The 13708-nt window shown below is 61.5% G+C and overlaps 1 protein-coding gene across 1 annotated transcript in view; it reads right to left on the minus strand.

The window, feature by feature from the left end:
• The window catches only part of MYH9 (myosin heavy chain 9), an 86597-nt gene that overhangs the window by 18311 nt on the left and 54578 nt on the right, over window positions 1-13708 (minus strand). Inside the window, exons 6-17 of the mRNA XM_051845941.2 lie at window positions 13055-13147; window positions 12405-12468; window positions 11843-11941; window positions 11320-11463; window positions 10452-10547; window positions 9684-9802; window positions 8116-8268; window positions 6796-6969; window positions 5385-5558; window positions 3545-3659; window positions 767-960; window positions 321-442 (exon numbers count right to left, since the gene is read on the minus strand). Of these exons, the coding sequence (XP_051701901.2) occupies window positions 321-442; window positions 767-960; window positions 3545-3659; window positions 5385-5558; window positions 6796-6969; window positions 8116-8268; window positions 9684-9802; window positions 10452-10547; window positions 11320-11463; window positions 11843-11941; window positions 12405-12468; window positions 13055-13147 (1547 nt within the window). The remainder of the gene's footprint in view (window positions 1-320; window positions 443-766; window positions 961-3544; window positions 3660-5384; window positions 5559-6795; window positions 6970-8115; window positions 8269-9683; window positions 9803-10451; window positions 10548-11319; window positions 11464-11842; window positions 11942-12404; window positions 12469-13054; window positions 13148-13708) is intronic.

Consider the following 13708-nt stretch of genomic DNA (forward strand, 5'->3'; position numbering starts at 1 on the left):
CACAAGCTGCAGGGCTGTCCTCCACTTCCAGAAAGTTCCTGACCCCACGTTTCTAGCTGACCCTTAAACATTTCTTTCCACAGCTCCTCTAAATGTAGACGCCCAGGTGATGACTTCTGTCCCGGTAATACAGCAGGGAGGTCTCTCCTCGCACAAGGGTGCAGCTCAGGAGGGTGGTGTGAGGGCTGGGCAGGCCTCAGCTCTGTGTGCACAGGGGACACGGGGACACGGCTCTCGTGAAGGCCCCTGCTGCGGGGCAGCCCCCTGGAGACTCGGTCCACGTGCAGCAGGACGCAGGAGGGGCCCGGGCGCTGGCTCACCTCTGCCGGAACTCCTGGAAGACGACCCTGTTGGGGAAGCCCTGGCGGCAGATCCGGATGCCCTCCAGGACACCGTTGCAGCGCAGCTGATCCAGCACCAGATGCGGGTCCAGCTTGCCGGCCTGGAGGAGGAAGGGGCTCGTGGGCTCATGGGCTCGCTTCTGGACAGGGCGCTGGGGAAGAGGGGCCCGGCCCGGCCTCTGAAAGTCTCAGCGCGCGGCTGCCAGCCGATGCGATCACCAGCGTGGGGGAGAGGCTACAGGGAGCCCCCAAAGCAACACAAACACGGGCCACAAACGCTGTGCCTCTCGTAGGCCAGCCAGGAGCCAGCCCGCAGGGGGACTCCATGGAGGGCTCTCCCCCTGCAGGGGGACACAGCCACGGGCGGAAGGCCCTGCGTGGCCCCGCCCGCCCCCACCCCGCGCCACGCCACTGAGCGGCCGCACCTTCTTCTCGTGGTTGGGGATGATGCAGCGGACGAAGTTGGGATTGGTGTTCCTCAGTGTGGCCATCAGCTTGGCCAGCTGCTCCTTGTAGAGCTGCCCCACCGTGCGGAACATGCCCTTCCGCGTCTTGAAGGCCCCGGGCAGCGCCGTCTCTGACATGCCGGCCACCTGGTCCAGGCCAATGATGCGGTCCACTGCAGAGAGCACGCGGAAGCATGTGAGTGGCCAGCAGTTCCGCTGGGGAGCGGAGGGGCAGCAGACAGAAAGGCCGACAGCAGGACAGTAGGGGAGAGACAGTGGACAGCACCACCTTACTGCTGGAGACTGCACGGAGCGCGGAGAGCGTTTCCAAGGGCTGAGCGGACCTGACCGCCGACCAGGAAGCAAAGGGAAAGCCCCAGGGTCACCAGGCCTGTGCTTGTCGGGGGGGGGGGGGGGGGGCGCATCCGCCCAAGGCTAAGCTCAGGTTCAGTCTCCTGTTACGCTGGCCTAGTGGTCAATGCCTGGCTCCAGCTCCCGATCCCAGGGTGCTGCTAATGCAGACTCCAGGAGGCAGCAGGTGCTGGGCAGCTGGGTTCCTATCATCCAGGGGGAGACCGAGACTCAGTTCTCACCAACTGGCTCCTGCCCTGGCCCAGCCCCGGCTGCTGTGGGCATTGGGGGAGCAAACCAGAAGATGGGAGCTCTCTCTGCCTCTCAAATAAAGGTTAAGAATCATCTACCTTGCCTGCCCTGGAAGGCCCTACTCCCCAAGAAATACCATGAGCAGGTCACGTGTTTTGGAGTAGAGAATCCTGCGGTCTTATGGCCGCTTTGTTGCAAAAAAAAAGCAGTCCTTTGATTTCCCTGTGACCTGCACCTAACAGCCCCGGGCTAGGGGTGAGCAGGTGCACGCTCGAAGGCTGCCCTGCCACTGTCCGCAGGACTCTGGACGCCCTCCCTCTCTGGAATCAGCCTGCAGAGACCCCTCGACCCAGGGTGGAGCGTGGCGCTGGCTGGGGTTGACAGCACTGAAGGGCCGCTGCTGCCCACGAGGCTTCCTGCAGCTGAGGTTCGCTTCTCTACCCCACTGCGTCTGCCGGCTCACACGTCTGGACCCATCTCAGGGGAAGAAGGCCTTATCCCTTAAGCTCAGGCTCAGCAGCAGAGAGCGGATCTCTTCCTCTAACGCGGACAACACGCAGCCCAATGTGGCCAGTTACTGGAGATCAGTTTTAACCACGAACTAATGTCCCATTTGACGTCTCCCGTTGCTGAATGCAGACATTAAGAATCCTGAGGGAGGGGCCAGCGCTGTGACACAGCAGGTTAAAGCTGCAGCCTGCAACGCTGGCATCCCACAGGGGCACAGGGTCAAGTCCCGGCTGCTCCACTTCCAATCCTGCTAACGCATCTGGGAAAGCAGCAGAAGACGGCCCAAGTGCTTGGGCCCCTGCACCCATGTGGGGGGCCTGGAAGAAGCTCCTGGCTTTGGATGGGCTCAGCTCCGGCCGTTGTGGGCATTTGAGAAGTGAACCAACGATGGAAGTCCTCTCTCTCTTTCAAGTAAATAAAATAAATCTTAAAAAAAAAAAAAAAAAAAAAAAAAAGAATTCGACTCCTGTGGGAAAGCCCATTTCCTGCTCCTCTGTGGCAGTTCCCTATGACTTACAAGAAGACAGCAAAAGGAACGCTTGCTGAAGCAAACCAGGAGCGCAGACAGCGCCCACGAACCAGCCTGTGCAAATGGAAGCGCCTTGGACCTTACACAGCCACCACAGGACCTCCTTCACTGGCTACCAAAGGCGTCCTGGGAGTGGGAGGCTTGCGCAGAGGCAGGCTAAGGGTGGCCCCACTAGGATGGGTCCTTGGATGTGAGTGGCCTGCCCCCAGGAGGGCTGGGCCCAGGTGGAGCTGACACTTGCTTGCTAAGCGACTGTCGAAGGAAGGCACAAAAGTCCTCGCGGCTTTCCGGTGCACAGACACCTGGCGGCACGCAGCGCCCTGGTTCTCACGGTTTCTGGTGCACAGACACTGGCAGCACGCAGCGCCCTGGTTCTCACAGTTTCTGGTGCACAGACACCTGGCGGCATGCAGCGCCCCTGGTTCCCATGCCGAGACATGCGCAGCCGTTCAAGCAGGAAGACAGCCCCTCTAAAGGCGGAGCTCAGGGGACGTGGACACTAAGGCAACGATTTTCCGCGTAAGATACACAGCGTGCAGTGCCGGCAGCACCTCACTGCCGCACCCTGCCAGGTTTTCTATAGGAGGCCTGCGAGGGGGGCGGGGGCCTGGCCAGGCAGGAAGGGCCGCGGGCTGGGGGAGACTCGGCAGACGCAGGTCTTGCACAGTCCTGGGCCACACCACACACAAGCAACACCACTGAGGGCAGCCGGTCACCTGGTTCTAGGTGGAGAATAGGAAAGCGTTGATAGAAATAGGCTCTCTGAGCGCTCTGCATCTCTGCAACAGAGAGGTTAAAGCAAAACCCAGGCAGAGGAAAGGGGAACCCGCAGGAATGGTGAAGAACCCCAAAGCACCGGGCCCGGCAGGGAGGAGAAGGCAGCAACAGTGCGGCACAGGGGCAGGAAACCTGCGCGAGGCTGGGGTGACCCGGCGTGGGCGCACAGCCACGGCCGTCTGCGGCTGGCAGAGCCCGACAGGCGCCCTGCCCCAGGGGGGCACAGCTACGGGGCACGCTCAAGGGCGGAGAGGGCAGAAACCACTGGCCTGCACCCACCGACAAGGCAGGGAGCTGCCTGGATGCGGCGGCGGGGAGGCAGAGGGCAAAGGGCGTACCATCCTTCCACAGCTCCGACACGAACTTGTCCGAGGACTGGTGCAGGAGGGTGGCGATGTTGTCATTCAGGGGGTCCATGTTCTTCATCAGCCACTCGTCGGCTTTGTAGTCCACCTGCGAGAGCCCCAGAGCCCGAGTCACAAGCTGCTCCGTGGCCACGAGCGCCCGTCTCCCGCGAGGCCCAGCCGGCAGGAACGGGGCACCCCCTGCCCTCGTATCTCCAGCCCCGGGGAGGCAGTGGCACAGGACACGGACAATGAGCTATCAGGAGGTCGTCCGCTGTGGCACATGCGCCCTGAAACGAGGCAAATACCACACAGCGAGCGGGCTAAGACCGCGCTGCGGCCGCTCCGTGGACACTGGTTTTGCTTTTTTCTTTTTTTAAAGGCAATATGAACATAAAGAAAAACACCCTGGAAGGACACGCATCAACACGCTGACGTGTCAATCTTTGCTTTCTGTCTTTTTGGCACGTATGTTCCTCTAATGAACATGCATGCTAGCCTTCCTTTCTCTGAAATACAGTCTTAATTACACAAGCAAAACAAGATGGTATTTCCATCAGAAAAGGTCCCCGAACACAACAAACAGAACGGCAGGCATGCCAGCCCCTCTCCTCTAAACCCAGGGTCCACGCCTGGCTGCCCGAAGCGAGGTGTCTGAGGTTGGTTTCTTTGTCCTGGGGGCCCACGCACGCCTGCGGTGAGACGCCCAGAGCCCGGGCCTGAAGGATTCTGCCCTGGCTCGGCTGGTACAGTACAGCCGATTCCCTCAGGCAGGGCCCCTGGGAAGGCTTTCTGGTGGTCCCAACTCGGCGGCAGTGTGTGTAATTGCATAAAAGCCCTCCCGCAGCCTCCGTGTTGATGAGCCGTGTCCTTCTCCCAGGCGAGGGTGCAAACGAGGCCCAGGACGCGCTCCTCCGCCGGCTGGGAGACAGCTTCTGAGCCGCCTTGTGCTGGGGAGTTCTTAAGGGGGCAGCAGCCTCAGCGACCAGACAAGCTGCACAGCCCAGGCCGGGCGGCACAGGGCACGCGTGGAGCCCAAGGACTGCACAAGGACCGTGTGTGGCACAGGATGGCCACTAACCAGGACACGCCAGCCCGTGGGACTGCAGGTTCGGGCTGCAGCTAACTGCTGGGGACCTGGTGTGAGGAGCAGAGATCTCGCTGAGAAAAGCCCGAGTCTGGTCTGAGCACGGACCTCACAAGCGAGTTAGGAAAATGACGGCGGCCGGGCGTGGAGAGGAGGTCTGCCCCGTCCAGGTCGTGCAGCCACCCACAGTGGGGGCTGCTCCCCAGCCCCGCCCAACACGACAAGTTTGGTCATGACAGGAGACGATTCCACTGACTCCGGTGGGCAGAGGCCATGGGTACTGTCCCCAGCCCACCCCGCACGGGACGCACACAGGACAGTCCCCGGGGGGGACAGAGAACCAGGGGTGCTGAGACGAGCAGTCCTGCTCCCCAGCACGGACTTGTGCCACACCCTGGGCCTCGCAAGCTCCTTGAATACGAGCAGGAAACCACGGCTCAGAGACGAAGTGACCGGCCCAAAGTGACCCAGCTTGTGAGGGGCAGAGCCCTAGTTCCGCCCCCAACCTCCACACGCTGAGGGCAGGTCTAACACACTGCACCGCGCTGCAACCAGCCTGACGGTGACTGTGTGAAAGCAGACGCCTGTCACCGGTCCACACGACCCCCGAGTCCCCCGCCACTGCCTGGGCCCCGGCCCCGGGACTCCCCCGCCACTGCCTGGGCCCCGGCCCCGGGACTCCCCCGCCACTGCCTGGCCCCCGGCCCCGGGACTCCCCCGCCTCTCCTTCCCACGGGCTCCCCTCACCTTGCCAGCGTAGTGGATGATGCAGAAATCCGCTTTGTCCTTCAGCTGCTTGGGCTTCTGGAACTTGGGGTGGGTGCCCTGCTCCTGCATCACCTTCTCCACAAAGCTCTTGTCGGTGGCTTTGGGGAACCAGCATTCCTCATCCAGCAGGGCCAGGATGCCGGGGGGGCCTGCCTGGAGGAAGACGGTGCCAGCACAAGTGAGCAGGATGTGGGGCTCGACCCTGCCTGGCTCCCCAGAGGAAAAGCAGCAGCACTGCAGACAGTACTCCGTGTCCGCGTTCTAGAACCTTCTAGAACCCTCTAGAGCCTCGAATGGAGCTGAGACTGGCCCAGCGTCTCCCTGCTCTCCGGCGCCATTGAACAGGGGGGTTTGATGAGACGTGCAGCTCCACCAGCCCGCGCACCAGGGAACCTGGGTGCAGGGTGTGCTGGGGCCTGCCCCTCACACGATCCTGACGCTGAGGAGCCAGCGGCTGCCCAGAGACACTGCCTCACCTCTGGGTCTGCACCACCGTGTGAGGCAAGAGCCCCTGGGAGCCCACTGCCTACTGCACAGTGAATCCCAGGACAAGCCAGCAGTCAGACATTGCCGTGAGACAGCGGGCAAGACTGGCGGCCAGCTGGCTTCTTGTTAATTGGAAAGACCAATTGACTGAGAACAAAACAAAAACCATTGTCACCGAAGTAACTGGTTTCACGTGGGGACCGTGGCCGCCTTCAGTGCCCCTTCACGTGGGGACCGTGGCCGCCTTCAGTGCCCCTCCCCATCGGCAGTGCTTTCAAAAGGACTTTGTCCTCGACTTCTGCTTAGTGAATGGCCCCAGGTAACTGTGCTGTGACCACACTCCAGCAACTCACGATTCTAGAAGAGTACACTCCACTGTCATCAAGAGGGAGCCCAGACAGCTCCGCTTCACCCTCAGACCTACAAAACCAACAGGTGACCCCAACGCCCCCTGGCAGGTGCTTTACCTCTGAACTGGCTGCTAAAGGAGAAAGGATTCTCCTAACACAGCTAACGCTGTGGGCGAAGAACTCCAGGGCCACGTTAGTGCTGGGGTGCGGAGCGGGTGCAAGCTTCTACAGGTGCACCCAGAGACAGCACCCAGCACCCAGGGGCTGCACAGCCTTTCCACACAAAAGCACAGCTGTTCCTTTAAGGCAAAGAAATGCCTTTTGGGCCCCCCCCCCTCAGGTGGATGCTACTGGGTGGCCAGGCCCAGCCACACCCCCTCGGCCAGCAGCTGGGTGAGGCCTGTCCACAGCTGCTGCCCGGGCCTCTCCGGCACCAGATCGAAGCCCCTGGGCTTAGTCCTCCAGGAGGGGAGCTGGACACTTTCATGAGCAACGAGAGCTGGAGGCGCGGAGCGAGAAGCCAGGGCGGCGGCCAAGGCAAGCCGGGCTCTTACTGGCTTCTCGATGAGGTCGATGCAGGGCTGCAGGTCGAGCCCGAAGTCGATGAAGTTCCACTCGATGCCCTCGCGCTGGTACTCCTCCTGCTCCAGGATGAACATGGTGTGGTTGAACAGCTGCTGCAGCTTCTCGTTGGTGTAGTTGATGCACAGCTGCTCGAAGGAGTTCAGCTGCGGGAGGGACACAGCGTCAGCCAGATGCACCCAGGGACCCCTCCGGGCCACCTCCCACTGCCGCCATCCGCGGCTGACTGCTCGGGGGCCTTCCCTCTATCGGCCCTCTCTCAGGAGGGCCCATGGGCCTCTCCTAGCAATCTGGGAAAGCCCTTCTCAGAATGACGTCTTAAAATGCAAAAGAGGCCGGTGCCGCGGCTCACTAGGCTAATCCTCCACCTAGCGGCGCCGGCACACCGGGTTCTAGTCCCGGTCGGGGCGCCGGATTCTGTCCCGGTTGCCCCTCTTCCAGGCCAGCTCTCTGCTGTGGCCAGGGAGTGCAGTGGAGGATGGCCCAAGTGCTTGGGCCCTGCACCCCATGGGAGACCAGGAGAAGCACCTGGCTCCTGCCATTGGATCAGCGCAGTGAGCCGGCTGCAGCGCGCCAGCCATGGCAGCCATTGGAGGGTGAACCAACGGCAAAAAGGAAGACATTTCTCTCTGTCTCTCTCTCTCTCACTGTCCACTCTGCCTGTCCAAAAAAAAAATGCAAAAGAGGGCAGGAGCTACACTGAAGTACGGTTGTCCACATCCTGCCACACGGCGCCGAGTACCAGCCAGCCACGGCTTAAGAACTGCCAAGCTCCAAAGAACGGCTGCGTGCAGACGACACAGCCAGATCTCTGCGACAGCTGGGCAGTGGCACGGTCACAAGCACCAACCAGCGCCACACAGCCGTGCTCTGGACATTCTGTCCCACTCATGGGCGGGGGGGGGGGGGGGATGACTTCACTAAGAGGTGATGGAATGTTCCCCCCTTCCAAATTCACGGTTGCCTGAAACCCACTGTGGACCCCGGTAAACAACTCTGGGCTACTGTAGTTCCCACTTCCTCCTAGTAGACCTCAAAGTCTTCAGGACAGGGACACTGTCTGTTCCAGCACTTAGTGAATATCTGCAGGAGGAAGCACTCGCCCAGGGAGCCTCCGAGGCCATGACCGCAGAGGTGCAGCCTTCCTGGCTGGCAAAGGGGGCTCCGGTTTGAGTGCACCCGACTGACATCTCAAGGCACAGCACACGGCAGCCCCGGACTGCGGGGACCAGGGGACAGAGGACTCGCAACCCAAGGAGGCGGTGCCAGGGGGCAGGGCGGGCGAGGCTCACATCAAAGATCTCGAAGCCGGCGATGTCCAGGATGCCGATGAAGGAGGCGCCCTGCCGCTTGGTCTTGTCCAGAGCCTTGTTGATGCGCAGCACCAGCCAGCGGAACATGCGCTCGTAGGTGGCCTTGGCCAGGGCCTCGATGGCAAAGTCAGCCTGGGCAGGGGAGAGACAGCGAGGGGAGCAAGGGGTCACCCACGAGGACTCTTAGCACCCGCTCCGCTCCACCCCAGCCACTTCACTTCTGGGACCCCTCCAGAGACACAGCCCTGGAGGGGGGAGAAACAAGAACTAAAAGGCTCGCATACAACCACGGTCACTGTTGCGTGACTTATAATGACGAAAAGCTGAACACCCTAACTATCCACCAACACGGGCACAGTAAACGCGCAGCTTTGCAAAGGCCCTGTGAGGAGAGCGTGAACACATATCAGCATTTGCAGAAAAAGCGGTAGGCGCTCTGAGAGTCACTCCAAAAGGACGCGGCTCGGCTCAGGTTGCTAAGATTAGGGAAGACTCCACATCAGAAGTGAAAACGTGAGGGGCGGGCCGGGGGCTGCTGTTTGAACGGTTCCGTAATGAAGCCAGAGCCCCACCGAATTAAAAAAGCAAGAAGCAGAGAAGCCCGCCGAAGCCGGCTGCCCACAGTCCTCCTCCCTGCCTAGAACAAGGGTGATCTTTCTCCTCGCTCAGCTTTCCTGTATTCCCTTAAGTGTGCGCGGTACTTTCGTGATGGAAAAAACAAAGGCTCTGCCTCGACCGGGAGGGAGACGAGCAGTGGGCAGCGACCACGCTCGCTGCCTTTGGCCGACTGTCCTCGGGGTAATGGCCCCCGGCACGGCAGCTGTCAGCACCCGGGGTGACGGAGGCAGCAGGGACCGATCGCTAGGCTCCTCAAAGCACTCGAGAGATGGCACTGGCACCTTAAAAATCCCCCGCTGGCAGCCTCCCGACAGGAACCAGAAGCCCCCCACAGGGAAGGGGAAGTGGCCAGGCCTGGGAGGACCTTGCTCTAGGAGGCAGGCACACTGGTCTGGCACAAGTGAGGAAACCCTTGCTCATCTCTCACCACACGCAGCAAGGCAGCAGGTGGTGGGCAGATAGCCGCCTGGCACGGGCCTGGAGGATGACGGATGCCGCCACCCTGGCACCAGCAGGCGTCGTGCTATGGAAACATCAAGTTCTCGCTGATACCAGAGGATGCGCCGACGTCCTCTGCAACCCCTCAGTCTAAATGCACGCTGGCGGGACGGGCAGAGGCACAGGGCACGAACGGATGGCGGCCCCTAGGCCTGAGGCCTGGAGCACGTCACTCGGCTTCTCTGGGGCCAGCTTCCTCCAGCTGGAAAGGGACTAGTGCCACCTTGCTCTCTGGGGTGCGACAAGGACTGGGTAAGGAATACACGTGGAAGTGCCTACCAGGACAGGCCTTGGCGCGATAAGAAAGCCAGAAACGAAGGAACAGCAGGACGGGAGGAACGGAGCCGAGAGGGTCTCCCACTGCTGACGGCCCAGGGCGGGCCCCAAGCCGCGGCCCAGCCGCCCAGCCGCCCCGGCTGCAGGAGACTCACCTGCTCTTTCGTCTGCGCCTTCTGGACGTAATCCCGGCCCACCTTGATGCGCGGCGTGAGGATTCCTCTGGTGAAGTCGGTCACATTGATCCCCAAGAGGTGGGACACCTTTTGGGCGGCTAATTTTTCAGAGAGTAAGAAGGGGAGGGGCACAGAGTTGTAATTAGACCCAAGGGACAATCCCCCCCTTCCTGGGAGCCGAGGCAGAGGGGTGCGGTGGTAACTGAGCCAGCATCACCGGACAACTGAACCCGAGCAGGCCACGGGGCCCCAGGGGGCAGGGAGGAAGGCGCTCTCCGGCCCCTCAGCCACAGCTTGGGAGTACGGGGTCTCCACCCCCAACAGGGCTGATGGGAGGCAGGCCCACCCCAGGACCAGAGAGCTACCTTTTACAATCCTTACACCCACGTGTTTAATTTTTTAGACTCTGAGAGGCCACATGTGGGCCGAGGAATTGAAATGCATCTGCAGGGACTAGGAACGGCAGTGGCTGAGTCAGGTGCCGTCACGACACATGGCGCTCACAGGCAAGGCCCGTGTTGCGGGGGCGCCCTAGCAGAAATCACTGTTTTAGCGACCCAGACGAGTCTCAGGAACTGTTGGGGGCCGTCTTGGCCCACACAATCCTAGGTTTTTCTAACTCAGTCTGATGCTGATTCTGAGACAAAAGCAGGGTCGTGTTTGTGTGCACTGTGCACTGCACAGAAGCTGGAGTGACAGAAGGAGACCCAGGTCTGGAACTTCCTCCCGGCAAACCCCCGCCCCGACCTGTGTTGTCCGGCATGGACGCCTGGTCAGTGTTCCGCTCCTTCTTGAAGACGATGTTGCCGAGCTGAAGGACCCCGGAGATGACCCGCAGCAAGCCTTGGGGTGCGAGCAGAGGCGGCTCAGAGGCAGGCAAGAGGGTAAGCCCTCCCCACCCCGAGTGGGTCACTCACCAGGGACCCTGAACAAGACCCTGGAGCCACGGGGCACCAGCTCTGACCGAATGACAAGAGGTGGACTCACCCCTCCCTGCCATCACCCCACAGCCCTGTACCCAGACATGTGCTCTGGTGACCCTCCCAACACTTCTGAATCTGGACCAAGGGGCCTGCTGTCTGCTTGTACAAATAAAGTTTTATTGGAACACGGCCATGCCCATTCATTTACATCTTGTCTGTGGCTCCGCTCTTCTGTGACAAGCACTGTGCCTCAGAGTAGACACAGCACACTCCCTCACCGCCCCATCCTTCTATGACTAATGTCCCAGGCCAGGGATGCAGGGCCCTCTTCCCCTTCCTCCAAGGAGCCGAGACCCCAGGGGCCCGCCCCTGCTGCTCTTCACTCTGGGTTTCACCAACACACAGAGCCTATCCCAAGCCTGCCCCACACTCTGGTGAGATTGAGCATGAATGGACAGGCCAGCGTCAGCAAACGCCAGGGCTGCAGCAGCACACCCAGGCCCGGGCCGTCCAACACTCATCCTGTGTTCCCCTCTGGGGCTCCGGCAACTTACAAGTGAGCCGGGCACTCGCATCTGAGGCACCAGATTCCCACGCACTCCAGGCTTGCTCAGAACACACAGGCACTCTGCCCCACTGCCTGAGGGTGCGGGGCCCTGCCTCCCCTCCCCGCTCCCCGGGCCGGCCCGTACCCATCTGCTCCTCCTCCGGGATGCCCATGATCCTCATGGCCTCCATGGTCTCCTGGAACATGTCCTTGTCCTGCTGCCCGGGGATGGTGACATGCCCGTTGGACAGGAAGCGGTATTTGTTGTACGGCTCCAGCAGAAGGTCAGCTGCGAGATGGGGAGGACAAGGGCGGCTCAGTGAGGCCCCGGCTGATCTCAGAGGTTTGGAAGTCTGGGCGACAGCCCCTGAGCCCACTGAAGCCCTGGGAACCGCAGAGCAGCTGCCATGCCAACCGGCCTTGGTGGTGAGGCCGACACCCGAGGGGCACAGGAGGGCATCCGGGCCCCGTGGGGTGCATCTACACATGCGACAAGCCCTTGTGCTTCCCTGCGTGGTCGGACACAGAAGACCCAGCCCTTAGGATGGTGTGCAAAACACAAGTCACTCATTTCCCCGCCCCAACTCCAAGGCCAAAGTTTTCCTGGCTTACATGGCGAGTGCATCCCAACCCCGGCAGGAGCCCAGCGCCGTGGGCGGCCCACTCACTCTTGAGGTGCTCTCCGGCCCCAGACAGGAGGTAGTAGAAGATGTGGAAGGTCCGTTCTTCCTTGGCTTGACGGATAGCGCGGGACTTTTCCAAGAGATCTTGGCCGACGTTAAGGAACCTCCCTGGTTTCCTCTCAGTCCCCTCAAGAGGAACTGAATCTGCACAAAATGGCAAGGCCAAGCACGGCGAGCTACCTCGGCTCCACCCTGGGGTGGGGGCGTCTGGGAGCCTTGTCTCCTTCAAGGGCCCCTGAGGAGTACGCAGTGATAGTGCTCTCACGAGCCAGGGCGGCAACACTCCTGCAGGCAGGGACGAGCCAGGGCGGACCCAAGGCCACCGTGTGCAAGCCACGGGTCTGGCCCGTCCTAGGTCCGACTTTGTCCTGCAGGGAACGAACGTCCTGAGCCCACGCCGAGTTCTCAGGGAGTTCATCCGGGAGTCTTCCTGACCCCACAGGGCAGGTGTCACAAGAGGCCCATAAAGGGGCACAGCCGCTGCTCTCTGAGGTCACCTCCTCCCATCCAGACCCAGGACCCTCACACCGGCGAGCCACAAGGATACAAGTCTCAATGTTGGCACCCACGATGTAGCCATTGACATCAAAGTTGATGCGAATGAACTTGCCCTGAGGAAAGAGGGATGGAGAGGTCAGAGGCCCCCTGCCTTACCCAGTGAGGGACCAAGGAGACAGCCGGAGCCTCCTGCCCCTGTCTGGACCTCCAGCTGGTACAGCTCGGGGACAAAGCCCAGAGTCTGTGTGTGCCCGTGAGCCAGGCCAGGGCTCCCATGTGCCCCTGCTGCATGGTGTTCAGGGCTCCAGGCCACCACGGGCCTGAACACAGGAGCCCGGCCTAGCCCAATCTACACCCAAACTCCTCCAGGGAGGAGCTGGCTCCCCAGCCATCTGGAGTGCTCCCCACCGCTCAGTGCAACCTCGGGTTCTGACCGGTCACGGCGGCATGCCATGATCCTTCATGGTGGCTCTCTTCTGCCTTCTATGAAGGAGGCTCCACCCTCCTGGGGGGAGCAAAACAAGGCCACACTGACCGGAGCCCAATCCAGACTACTCCACGTAACAGGCCCAGGCACCACCAGGCTGGAACCGGCCTCAGGTTGAAGGTGAGACACCTGGAGTGGCGGCCACGTGTGCCAAAGCTCTGGATGAGGCCCTGTCTGTCCCCGGAGCCAGGACACTGCCGCCCGCTACTCACAAATCGCGAGGAGTTGTCGTTCTTCACGGTCTTGGCATTCCCGAAGGCCTCCAGGATGGGGTTGGCCTGCAGCAGCTGCCGCTCCAGCTCACCCTGCAAAGGAACCCAGAGACCCAGTGAGGGCCAGCGAGGGGCCTGGGCTGCCATGCCCGGTGGACACAGTGGCAGAGCCACGTCTGTGCATCCGACATGCCAGCGATGGAGGCTTCCGGGCAGGCTGCAGCCTGGGCCAGGCCCCGGCATCACTCAAGCAGGCCTCTTCTGCCAGGCCTCAGGAAACCTTGACTGCTGTGAACTGACTTCCAGGACTGACCAACCAGAGGCCCTAAAAGGGAAAACAGGAGAAGGGAGCCCCCCGCCGCAGGAACCGCGTGCCAGAGGCCCAGGGCTGGCTCTGGAGGAGTGTGTGTGAAAGCAGCACGTGGACTAAGACAAGGCTCACGCAGGGCCCTTCCCTGGGACAGGGGCTGCAGCCTGTGCACACCGCCTCCCTGCCTCTGAGCCCCACATTTTCTCCTTTCTATGGGACAGGGACACGGAGACTCAGAGCCACAAAGACGCATGATCTAGCACTTCATCTTCCTAGAGGTCCCCCATGCTGTCTCCACCAAGACAGGCACTGAGCAGGGCGTCGGCAAGGCCCACGCTGGGCTC

This window comes from Oryctolagus cuniculus, chromosome 11 (assembly GCF_964237555.1).
Source record: "Oryctolagus cuniculus chromosome 11, mOryCun1.1, whole genome shotgun sequence".
In the NCBI taxonomy this organism is placed as follows: Eukaryota; Metazoa; Chordata; class Mammalia; order Lagomorpha; family Leporidae; genus Oryctolagus; species Oryctolagus cuniculus.